Consider the following 12755-nt stretch of genomic DNA (forward strand, 5'->3'; position numbering starts at 1 on the left):
GGTATTTTACTGAGAAACATGTAGCCTGGAACCTTGCAGAGATAAGAATTAGATTACATAGTCAAGTTATTGGTCTCCTAAATGTGATGAGATTATTTTTAAATTAACATGTACGGACCCAGGTTAGCAAATCTGTGGCTTGTTTCCTTGGACTCAAGTGTGTAAACTGGAGTTTTTTAATGTTTTAATTAAAAAGTGAGAGGATCCCTTGACATGAGACTTTTGTTTTATATTTCAATACAGAAATGCTGATGATTACCTTCCCTATCATCTGACAAGAACATATCTACTAACATGTCATATGAAATTAGATTAAATATTATAAAAAATATATATATTTTTAGGTTACTAGGAGCATTCTTCCTAGAACCTCTGTCTGGGCTGAATTAATAAATAAATCAGATTGTCACGTTGATAGTCGAAAGCTTATCCATAACCTTTATACATTTATTGGAGGTCAGGTGGAATTAGTGTATCTTGTCGGTGTGCCTACAAGATCTTATACATGTTTGTAAGAGGAAAAGGTGTAATTAAAGGTTCAAGAGTCATAAACATCTACTGCACGTCTCTGCATAATTGGTTCAGCTTATGATACGGTAACAAACAGTAAGAGCAGATGTAAAGAGGGATAGAGGGGATTTGACTTCAGAGCATCGAGAGATACGAATTTGAGGTGGCATTTTTTGGTGATTGCTTTGAAGGGGGATTATCAATCTGACAATCAAATGAAATGTAAAGGAAAACAAGTAGTAACACAATTAAATTTTCTAAGGTACTGTACCCAAAAAAGGCTAGTTTTTCTTTCCGGTGGTTTTCTTGTTTTATTCAATCATAGAAGGCACCTGGAAAACTGGGCATATACAAATGAATTCTTGAGCTTTGAACAGATCTTTTTTTTTTGATGAGTCAGGTAATGTCAGCTACTTATTTTAGCTGCCATGGGGAAAAAAATTGAACAAACATGCATATTCTCATCTGTGGAAGTGTTTGAAACACCGAACTTTTCAAAACCAAAATCTTGATGCAGAATTTTTTCCTAAGAGTTTGCATCATCCGCATTGCACATTGTAATTGCACAGCCTGAGTACAAGATTAAATTTGCTGTATTTACAATAATTATGCAATTAGACATAATTAGACTAATTATCCAAACCAATGAAGAAAATATATACATTTTTATAAATCTCTGCAATCTGGGGACACGATCCAGAATACCATTGTGAGTTCAGCCCACAAGTTCGGCTTGGAGTCCACGGCTAAGGCATGAACTGATGGGATGCAGCTGCTCTGTGTTTCCAGAACTCAATGACTTTGGTAGCTGTGTTCCTCCTAACCTGGATCAGGCCCTTCTCTAGCCCAGATAAACCTCTTCTTGAAGTAGGATCTTTATCTTTAGGAACAGCCTTTCAAAGACTTGGTCTTGCAAACACTAAATCAGCATGTGCTTAATTTTAATCACGTAATTTCTGTGGGACTGATTACACATACAAGGCACTTCAGTTCCAATACTCCAAACATCTACCAAGCTTGATTTCGACAACTGTTTCTTTCCTTGTCTGGCTAGCTGTATCTTCTCTTTTATTGTTTTTTTGCTAGTTCTGTACATGCATTTTCACAAACTACCATATTTTTGCTTTGTCCTGGTTTCGGCCTGGGCAGCTGGTGCACATGATATTGTTAAAAAAAAAAAATTAAATATGTTGCTCAAGCTGTGGTAATATTAAAAGTTGCTCAGCTTTAACAGGACACGTGATAATGAACATTTTCCAAAGCTTGCTCTTTTGATGCTTTGTGAGCCCATTCAGAGTGTCTGCCTCCCTGGGCTGGGGTTCTGCCTTAGCCTTGTCTAAGCATAATACATTTTTAGCTTATCACTACAAATGCAGGCAAAGACTTTTGAAGCAAGCAGCTCGAGGAGGAGATTGAAAGCCCGAGGAAGTTTGTTATTTTAATGCTAGAGTGAATAATGTGCCAGTATCGATACATACAGATTTATCTGATGTTTTCGCAGCCCTCCACGCTGTCGCATCCTCACGCCTGACACCCTGATGTACTTTGCTGTGCTCCCTGTGCTTTCTTCCTCCCTGCTCTGTCCCATGACATCTCTGTGTGCTCAGGATTTGGTATCTAACACTCCTTTTGGCTTTTTGTTACTCTTGTTGCTAACAATACTGTAAGATTTTACATACATATTTCAGCAACTTACTTTTTCTCCTGAGTTTCTGGTTCTGCGGTGCCCATTTCACATAGTACTGCAGTGGAAATCTCGTATTTTCCAGTTTTCTCTTGATTGTGTCTGAAGGAACTCCTTCATTACATATCCCATTCAGGTCCCTGCTCCATCATTTACACTGCTGGCTAAAAATAAAATCCATCAGCAGCTCATTTTCAAAGGAAAACAGCAGGATTTCTGTAGCTTGTGATTTTTTTCATCACGTAGATTGTACCTTAAGATATATTATCCCGAATAATGCTGCAACTTGAAAGACTCTGTCAAACCAATTTCCCCCTCGCTGCTCTCTTTTCTTTTGCCTTTAATATATAAGTGAAGCTACAGTTTTAGGTTATGCCAGCTGCCATTCTTTCAGGTAATTAAATAAAATATGTTTTCTGGACCACTTCAACATCTACTAATTAGCCACCTCTGCATCTTCCTCTTGCCTCCTGAAAGCCAGTCTCGGTGTTTCCTGCATCCCTGCTTGTTCCTCTGCCTCGGTCCCTTCCTAACGCTCTCTTTTGCACGCGCAGGGAGAAACAAAGATCCTGAAGCTGAAGAACCTCCGACCTCAGGACTACGCTAATTACAGCTGCATCGCCTCGGTGAGGAATGTCTGCAGCATCCCTGACAAGATGGTGTCCTTCCGACTGTCTAATAAAACAGGTGGGCCTCCAGCAGCAACCCTTCCCGGTCCTTTGATGTCCCCGTGGTCTTTTGTGTTTCGGTGTTGTTCTCTTGCTTAAAATGTACGTGACGGTATGCAGCCGCACAGCGGTAGGAGCTGTTTTCAGGTGTTTTCTTTTTTCTCACCAAAGTTAGGATTTGAAGAAGAGTTTTGATTTATTGCTCTCTATTTATCGCTCTCTGGATTTTATATCAGGATGTACATTTTCCCCCAGTGTCAGGGAGGTTCATTGTTGTGGATAGACTTCAAAGAAGATTCTGCAGCAAGGTAAGAGGAAGGGGCATCTCAGTCAAGGCTGGGGATAGCGTAAAAACAAATACTCAAATACTTCTCTCAATGTTTTGTTGAAAACTAATCATTTTCGGTCAACAAAAAATTTTAGGAAAAAATCAACCTTTTTCTATTCTTACGTTGATTTAAAGGATTGATTTTACATGATTGATTTAATATACTCTTACATTGATTTAAACATTGATTTAAACATTGATTTCTCACATTGATTTAAACAAAAATGTTTTCTTTCCGCTTTAATTGGTTCAAATGAAAATATTCAAGCAGTTGTGCTGCAATGCTTTGCAGGAGGATAACTAGGCATTTAGCTATAGTCTCTGACCAAGCTGTCTCCGTGTTGTGACATTTCTTGTGCATGCTTTGGATTTGTCCCTGGCCAAGCAAACAGTCGGTTGTATATTCCCTCTCTTTGTGGCTGTATCACTGCTATGTAGCTCGAGAGCCTCATGCCAGTGGTTGATCACAAGAAGTGCAATTGGGAATGCTGGTTTCCAGGAGGATGGAAATTACAGATTTTAACTCTCCTAAAGGCTCTGTGTGCAGGATCCGCAGAGGATGCGTCTGAAATGGTTTATAAACCCGATGCCAAAGAGCAAAGTTCTCAGCTTAGATTTCTAAATAATTAGGAATTTCAGAGGAGTGTTTTCTGGAGAACAGTTCTGCAGCAAGTGTTGTAACATTTGAAGACTTCAGGTTAGATTACGTTGGGTTATGCCTTAATAGTGTATGCCTCAGGGCACTGAAAACAGGTAGCAAATGAACAAAACAGTTGAGGCATTAACATGCTGAGTGCGTCTAAGATGAACTATGAATTTGATTTGCACTTGCACATTTCACATTATTTCTGTCCTCACGGCTTTATTCCAAGGAGTTGCCTTCAGCTTCTTCTGAATTTCTGATTTGACAGCAGGGACTTCAAAACTGTGGTGTGTACCATTACTGTACACAACCCACTGCAAAGCAAATTCACAGCTCAGCTTTAAAGCTGCCGCTGGCAGTAGGGGAATTACAGTCAGCTCCGAAGGTATCTGGCAAAATGATTTTTGGAAGCCCTTCATTTACTCTCTCATTAATTTTGCCAGGAAAAAAATATCATAATGTGAGGTTTGTCCCTCATTAGTTGCTCTGATTTCATACCAGAAGAGGCGTGAAAGCCTGTCTGCGATGGAGAGGTATAGCTGATTGGTGGGAGCAACTTTCCTCTCAACACCAGTAGTAACTCATCCGTCTTCATCCATGAGAACAGAGTATGAGAGTTGTTACTGACCCCATTTTTCAGAGCGATAATTTTGCTGTTGGAGCCAGAACAGTCTCTGTCCATGTTGGACCTCATCTACAACAGAAGTTTGTTTATGTCACAGTAAAGGGGGAACACCAAATAGCATAACTATTCCGAACTGAGGGCAGGTGATCATAATCTAATTTTGCAAAAAGAATGAATTATTCCCACCTTACAAATGTCATGTTTATTTTGGGAGAAGGGTGGCTTGCTACATTAACAGGAATTGCTCTTCTGGAGTAATTTCCAAAGTAAACAAGCCTGAAAAACTGCAAGGATTCACACTTTCTCATGAAGAACTTGGTTGCAACCATCATCAAGGGCAAGATTAAATACGTATAGTAATTACTGCAACAACTCATTAAAGACAATGACTGATGTGTTGATGACTCCGAGACAAAACTTTTCTCATTTCGTATGACTTCATCTGATGTAGAAGTTCTTTGGTAGAACTTCACATGGTGTAACTTCATAGACGTTATATAAATTGTAAATCCAGAGTAATCCAGGATAAATCCAAAGTAATGAAAATCAGAGCCTGAACTTGATACTCTGTTTCGCTATAGAGCAGTCCTAGCCTGTCCATGTGTTTTTAATTTAAAGCTGGAGGCATGTAATGGAGGTTCCTATCGAATGGAAACAAAAGAGAGACAAACAGAAGTGTCTGTAAGGTGGCAAACATGCATGATATTTATTGTAATAAATGTGGCTACAAAGGAATTTAAGTTCAGCTGCAAATTATCTGATCATAATGTAAAATTGCTGGCGATTTGGCTATTCTGCATTTATCAGGTCTGTAAGCATAACTGGTGCGAGAAGTTTTTGTTGAACTTGGCTGTTACTGATGAGAGGCGACCAAGGAGAATAGCTGAGGCTTACAGCAGCTGCGGGTTTCCATCTCGTTCCAGTAGTGATTTGGCTCACTGGGTTCGGGCTTTTATTGCAGGACACGGGGACTCTTGCATGATTTGTCAGGCTCCCTTTGATTGATTGACTTGTGGGCAAAGTCGGGAAGGTTTTTCCCTGCCATGGATGTGCACTCCAGCTCGGGTTGCTCGGGGACATCAGCTGTCCCAGCAGCCAGATGGGGTTCGCGAGGGTTTGCGGACCATCTGTGTGCGGTGGCTTGCCATTCACCTCGACTGATTGACACGGCGCGCACACGGCGGCTGGGTTGCTGCTGTGCTGCGGGGAGCACCTTGGCTCTCCGCTCCCCCTGATTGATTGCCACCGCGCGCTGATGCGCAGCAGGACTTCTGCACGCTGTAACGAGCGTTTGTCACGCGTGATGATCGCTGGCAGATTGCGCTTGAGGAAGTGTGCTCAGCAGATGTGAAAAAACCCCAGTGTAACTATTACTGTATGCCTGGAAATCCTTACTGCTCTTACAGTGTCCTGCTACTACCCTGCCTGCTTTCTGCACCCAGGGCCACCGACGTTCTCACAGACGACAGTCAAATCACCTGTCGAACCTTCTGCTTGGTAATCTTCCCGTATTGTTAGAGAATATGGTCACAGAGGCACATAAACACTTTTTTTCCTCTTTCTTTTTTCTGAAACACTCTCAAGTCTCCCCGCCTTCCCTCACCAAGAGCTATAAGTGACTTGGGCATGAGCGTAGACACCTGTATCAAGGAAAGCATTGCAGATCCAGGAGCTCTGCTGCTACTATTTATGCCGCAGGGTCTTTCATACATCTGTATTTCTGTGCACATACCTGACTTGAGAGGCTAATTTGAGGAACACCAGGCATGTCTTTGGGTGAGTAGTTCAGGTTTCTGTTCAGTGCCAGATGCCAGCTTGTCCCTGTGACCTTTTTGTTTTCTGTGCTCACTCCGTCCTGCTGATTATTTGATTGCGTGTCGTGGCATCACCAGAGTAACAATCAATTACTGTGATAGAACCAATGCAAAGGAAACTTTCTGCGTGCTTCTCCTTGCATAATTAGAGAGGTAATTAAGCTGACGCCATCAGATGAACATGTATTCATCAGTATAGTTTGGACATGATGCAGGTTTAAAGTGTTACATGTGGGTATAATTAGGTACACTCACACCCCCTTCATTCAACAGCAGTGTGTTAATTACATCTGTTCGGTGTGAGCTGAAGCCTTAGACACACCATCATAGGTCTGTAGGTACTGCAGGAGTTAGAGTGCATTGGCATCATTTTTCAGACACACGGCTTTCTTTGTTCCAGTTCAGACTAGTTTAAAATATGAAAAACAAAGTGGATTTTGTAATGAGAGAAGCTGAGATCATCTCAGAAGCATGTGACCATGCATATGCTGAAGCCCAAGATGACAATGAGCAGTAATATCGTACAGCAGCAGGTAGAGGCACTTGTTGAGCACAGACCCGCTTTGTATCTAAAGACAGCTATTACTCTGCAAATTTATTATCTAAATAGATGGGAAGTTTGAAGGGAAGCAGAAACACTGTGAAGTGATTCACCTGCTGGCAGATTGCTGGTGAGTGGCAGGAACAGAAATAGAAGTCAAGATGTGAGGAAGAACAGCAAAGGGACTAATTTTGCAACTCTCATTTGTTTTTAGTAGACTGAGTCCCTTTAAAATCAGCATGTAGAAGTTAATTTGGGTAAGTTAATACAAGCAGGAGTTGTAAAACCAAATGCAGCTGCTTTGCAACAAAATCAAGGGGTTATTCTGAGAAGGAGGACGAACCCTGACAGTTTTCTCAGTGTATGTGCTTGAATCCATGCTGTCGGAAGAGGAGCAGCTGCGAGCGTGGGTGTCACACTGAGTCATGACCTCCATACTTTCTGTCTACGTTACCTGTTTTTGTTGCCTCACTACGTCCATGCTGTACCCAAGAAGAAATCCAATTGATCTGATTCTGCCTCCTACTCTACCTGTTTGGTTTTTCTTGGAGTTGCTGCTGTCCCATCTCTTCCTCAAGGCCTCAGAGGGTTCTTGCATGGCACTCACATGGGTCTTTTCCCCATTCGTGTTTTTTACCCTCTTAGAGCTCTTACTGTATTTGTATTCCTGAAATCAGTGAATTTTTTTCCTCCAAACAGTCCTCGCAGTTTGATACTGCAAGAAGCACAAAAGACAGAGCTGGCAGCAAAGGCTTCTGGGGTGGGGGGAGCACAGTGCTACAGGTTGTGTCTTCTCATAGGAACAGCTCCCCGACACCTTTCTCATCTCCTGTTCCCACTTACAAGTGTTTTGGGATCGCCACCTTGATTCCTCTATTATACCTTCTCATCCTCTTGCCTTGTCTTTAGTAAGACCTTTGACATGACCTCCCATAGTTTCCTTATAGCCAGATTTGTGAGATGCGAATGATTAGCGGAAGATTGACTGGGCGTTTGGGCTTAAAGGGTGGCATGATGTCCAACTGGTGGTCATTTGCTCACGTCATCCCTTGGGGATCAAAACCGGGAACAATACTGTACAACAGAATGTTAATGACCAAAATGATGGGACCCAGTGCACGTTTGGCAAGTTTTCAGATACCAAATTGGGAGTAGTAGTCAAGACAGGGGTCTTGACAGGCTGGAGAAAAGGGCAGCCAGCAGCCTCATGAAATTAGCTGAGGGAAATGCCACGTCCTGTCCCTGGAGAGGAACAACCACCCCATGTACCAGTACCTGTTGGGGCCAACTGGCTAGAAAGCAGCTTTGCAGAAAGGGAGCTGGGTTGCCCTGCAGACAAGTTGAAGATGAGCCAGCAATGTGCCCGTGCCAAAAAGGCCAACAGCAAGCTGGGCTGTACTAGCAGGACTGCAGCCAGCAGGTCCAGGGCAGTGACCCTTCCCCTCTGTTCAGCGCTTGTGAGACTGCATCGGACTGCTCTGTCCAGTTTGGGGCTCCCTAGAGCAAGCAAGACATGGATGGACTGGAGCAAGATCAGTGGAGGCCACAAAGATGGTCCGGAGCTAGAGCAGGTGACACGTGAGAGGAGGCTGAAGGAGCTGGGTTTGCTTACTTCGCGAAGATGCTCAGACTTTGACTGGATGAGGCCAGAGCAACCTGGTCTAATTGGCATTGGCCTCCAGAGATCCCTTCTGATGGAGATCGTTTGACAGTTCTGTGACTAAAGCAAGGACATTAAAAGGCAAAACAGTGTTGTGGAAGTTGTTGTTTGAATTCAGTATTATCTGCTCTCCCCAGCACATCGTTGTCTATGTAAGAACTGACGAAAGTCCTGAAGACCTATCGCCCTGCCTTAGCCTGGACCATACATTGGTCAGGAGGTGCTTCTTTCTGAAGATGCTTAACAGGAACAAGTGCAGTCTCCTTTAGAAATACAGGGGCTATGTTATTCCAAGCATAATTCTGCTCTGTGTCAAACGTGCATTATTGATGGATGATATTAAAATCTGTCACCACTTTGCGTGTGACTCACTATTTAATCTTTAGAGCTGGGAAAGGTAACTTCAGATACAGCTAACTCTGAATCGCACATCTGGATGCCCACATCTAGTAACAACATGAATGGATCCTTTTAAGAGTGTTCATTGTTTCAAAGGGTCAGAGAAAAGGCATGATATTTACCCATAAAACCACTGAAATTCTGGGCTTCCAACAACATTTCTTCTAATATGATTGAGTAAAAGCAAATAAAACTTTTATCTTGATCTACAGAGCATTGTTGGTGTCACAGATTAATTTGAAAATGTCTATTAGTTTGTATATTAGCAGCCAGTTCAGGCTGCTTACTGAAGGTGATCATTAATACATAATATTGAGGCTGATTTTTGGCAGCCTCCAGCATAGAAATAATCCACAACAGTAACTTTTACCAAGAAAGATGAGTATTTCAATACGTGATTTTTTCAGCTGCATGACATAGTTCATTCAAATGACAGCTGAAGCTGGCATTCTGTCTGGGGCATGTGGTGGGAAACAAATTGAAAAAAAAATAATTCACTTTTAATCCCTCCATTAAGCATTAGTCTGTCACAATAAACTTGCTTTGTTTCCCTTCATTCAGACAATACAGTGTTAAGAGAATGATCTCATTTTGAAAAAAAACATTTCTCTTAGCATCCCCTGGCATTCTCAGAGAATGTGACAGTGAGGTGTGATCCTGCACTAAAGAGGCTTGAAATCCTCAGATAAGAAATACAGCCAGCTGTATATTCGGAGCTGAATACTGAAGGTGGATGGTTTTAATGCTTTAGCAAAAAGGAATAATAGAAAATAAAGCTGGGAAGGACCCCAAGAGGTCGTCTAGTCCCATTCTTCATGGCAGAATGCACTAGATCTAAACGTTGTCCTAAAGATGTCCGTTTAAGCTGGCTGCCAGCAGCAGAGGTGCCGCATTGTTGGCAGGCAGTCTGGCCCATCGCTCTGGTCCTGTCCACCATGGCATGAAGAAGAGATTATCCTCTTCCCCTTTCCAGCAGCGTTTCATGTATTTGAAGACGGTTATCTTGTCCCATCTCTTCTGTTGGATAACGAACCTAGCTCCTTAATCTTTGCCTGAGTGTCCCATCATCTCTGCCTCACACTGTTCCTGTTGATCTCCTCTGTCCACCTCCTTGGTGAAGTTCAGTGCTTCAGGGCATGTAGAGTACTCCACAGCACCCAGCCTCATAAGCAGGGGATTCAGTGCAGGGCTTGTTCCATACATTTCCCAACAAAGTTCTTGTTTATGCATCCCTGTATGATAACTCCCTTTTACCGAGCACATATTGCTAACGTTTGCTTTGTGTCCCGGTTGCCACCCACCAGAACCCTGAGGGTCCTTTCTCTGCAGCTCCTCATTAGCCAGTCATTCCTAATCCACTAATTGTGTGGGCAATTGTTGCTGTTGCAAGACAGGATTTGTCTCACCTAACTAGCAGTGTGAAAGCTTAGTTGTCTGTAGTACACTGGTTGTTCAGGGAGCGCTGTACTTGGTGAGGAGAGGGAGAGAGATGGCTCCAAAGAGCAATTCATCCCGTCTATTTTTGGAGAGCAAGAATTGTGCTTTAGGGGTGCTTATATCTCATCGAGATACATGACCTCGGATTGCATGCCTGACTTTCGGGTGGTTGAAATTAGCCGAGATGAATTTAAGCCTACATGTACAACCGTGCATCTAAATATAGTGATGAAGGGGACAGTTTTGTGATTGGATTAAGCTGATTTAACACTGCTCTGCTGCTAAAGGGAGGATCCTGCCTTCCCTTCATACCCTCTTGATAAAATGTCCACAGAATGAATAGTTCATACAGTGTGGGAGCTGTGAGCTATTGTAGTCGTCTCCAGAGCGTAACCACTGAGGAAGTGCTCTGAATAGCAAACGTATCCGCCTCCCTTCCTCCCTGTTGGAGCTATCAATGCCACATCTGTGCGTGAACGGCAGCACGAGCAAAGTGCGAGTCATCAAAGTGCTGCTGCTGCTGGATGAAAAGCAGCCAGGCAAATCGGGAATAAAGAGATGAGTCATCAAAGCTGCATCCCCATTGGTTAAAAAACAGAGGATTTCAGAAAAAGTTGGAGGAGGGAAAAAAAGGCTATTGAGAATACAGGGAGAGCGCAGGGAGTGGGCTACGGTTACCTGGGCTGGCGCTCCAGGCCAGCTTGTTCACATATATGTGAACATGTAAAGACCGAGTCCAGCTGAAAATGGACCTTGTTAAATATAATCTCATTCTTCGCTTTATTTCTTTCCTGTAACTCCCCTCTCTGCTTCCCCTGCAACCTCATCGTTTTCCATTCCTGATAGTATGCCCGGGCAAAATGATCTTGCACTTTACTCAACCTTTTAGCTTCTTTATTTTGGTGGCAGGCTCAGGGGAAACTGAAAAATATGAGGTTTTTTTTAATCTCTGACCAGGTAGCATATTCAAACTGAGCAGTGACTGCTGGTACGTGGGGGTCACATGCCCCCCAGTCTGAGGTTAAGGCGCGCAGACTAATGGGTGGCTCTGGCAATCGTGGGGGGCAGCTGCCCTGGGTGGGGGGAGCCACCCCTTTGTGCTAGAACAGGTCCGGGTGCTTTCACAAAGATGAGAATTCACCCTGTGTGTCAGGGTAAACCCTAAACCACTTGCAATACTGAAAGCTGGTCTGGGAATGTATTACTTCAGTAATTTCATGTATTAAGTCAAAAAAAGGACACATACCTGAAAGAATTGGGATTTGAGAACTTTGCCGTTACTTCCTCTGCCCTGGAAGTGCTGGAATTTTAAAGGCAGTGAGAATGAAATGGGAAAAAAAGCAAGTAAAACAAAAGAAAGTTTGAACTGTATGGTGAACATACCTGTTTTATGTGTCTAAACACGAAGTTTTTTGGAACTGGAAGTCATTACAGCTGGAGTATTTTGCTACTCTTCTGCACGTGGATTGCATGCAGCACCTGAACGAGACATCACTGAAGTTAAAAGCTCTACATGACTGGTCACTACTTGACAGTGACTTTATAAAAACACGTTTTTACAGTGAGGGTGATTGAGCACTGGCACAGGTTGCCCGGAGAGGTGGAGTCTCCGTCCTGAGATAGTCAAAAGACATCTGGACATGGCTCTGGACAACCTGCAGTAGGGGACCCTGCTTGAGCAGGGGGTTGGACCAGATGACCTCCAGAGGTGCCTCCAACCTCAATCGTCATATGATTCTGTGATGAATTCTGCTCCTAAGCCTGCAAAGAGCTCATGTTTAAGTGTCTCTGCATAATTTTTCTCCCTTGGCTTTGTTGGAGAACTCATTGCCAAGACAAAAGGTGAACCTGCCCTGGAAGCCTTGCCCCTTTCCAGCAGAGTCTACAGCTAAGTTGGTGTGTCCTGAGAGAGCAGATGAGCTGCTGGCGCACGTAGGTGCATGTTTGCTTGACAGTTTGGCCCACTGGAGTATCTTATCCTGGCTGGTTCAATACACACTGGCACTTTCTGCCTAGAAGACTTGTCTTTTGTGAGACCATCAAGTAGGACTGTGAAATAGCAGTCAGAAGATTATGGGTCTCTCAGTAGCAGCAGGGAGGGTAAAGCAGAGAGGATGGGTGTATAAAAGTGATTTTCACTGATGTTCAGTTCTGGGTTTTTTTTGTTTTGATTTTGGTTGTGTTTTTTGGGGGGCAGGGGTGTTGGTTTGGTTTTTTTAAGGACTATTGATGAAAAGAAAGGACCTACCATATTGCAGCATGGTGTGGCAGTGTGGTCAATAAAAAGTTTATTTTTACCCTGTAATTCAAAATCTGGACCTCAGCTGGGAATTATAATCTATTCTTTTTTGAACTTTACTGAGTAAATAAGCACAAAAATGATGCTCCCAGCCCAGCAGGGACCTCAAATGTTCTCTTTTTGCTCTGACTTGAAAGGGACTATTCA

The 12755-nt window shown here is 43.0% G+C and overlaps 1 protein-coding gene across 1 annotated transcript in view; it reads left to right on the forward strand.

Moving 5' to 3' along the window:
• The window catches only part of LOC127017211 (MAM domain-containing glycosylphosphatidylinositol anchor protein 2), a 187960-nt gene that overhangs the window by 1014 nt on the left and 174191 nt on the right, over positions 1–12755 (forward strand). Inside the window, exon 3 of the mRNA XM_050898185.1 lies at positions 2749–2881. Within this exon, the coding sequence (XP_050754142.1) occupies positions 2851–2881 (31 nt within the window). The 5' untranslated portion in view covers positions 2749–2850. The remainder of the gene's footprint in view (positions 1–2748; positions 2882–12755) is intronic.

The sequence above is a fragment of the Gymnogyps californianus genome, chromosome 5 (genome assembly GCF_018139145.2).
Source record: "Gymnogyps californianus isolate 813 chromosome 5, ASM1813914v2, whole genome shotgun sequence".
Taxonomy (NCBI): domain Eukaryota; kingdom Metazoa; phylum Chordata; class Aves; order Accipitriformes; family Cathartidae; genus Gymnogyps; species Gymnogyps californianus.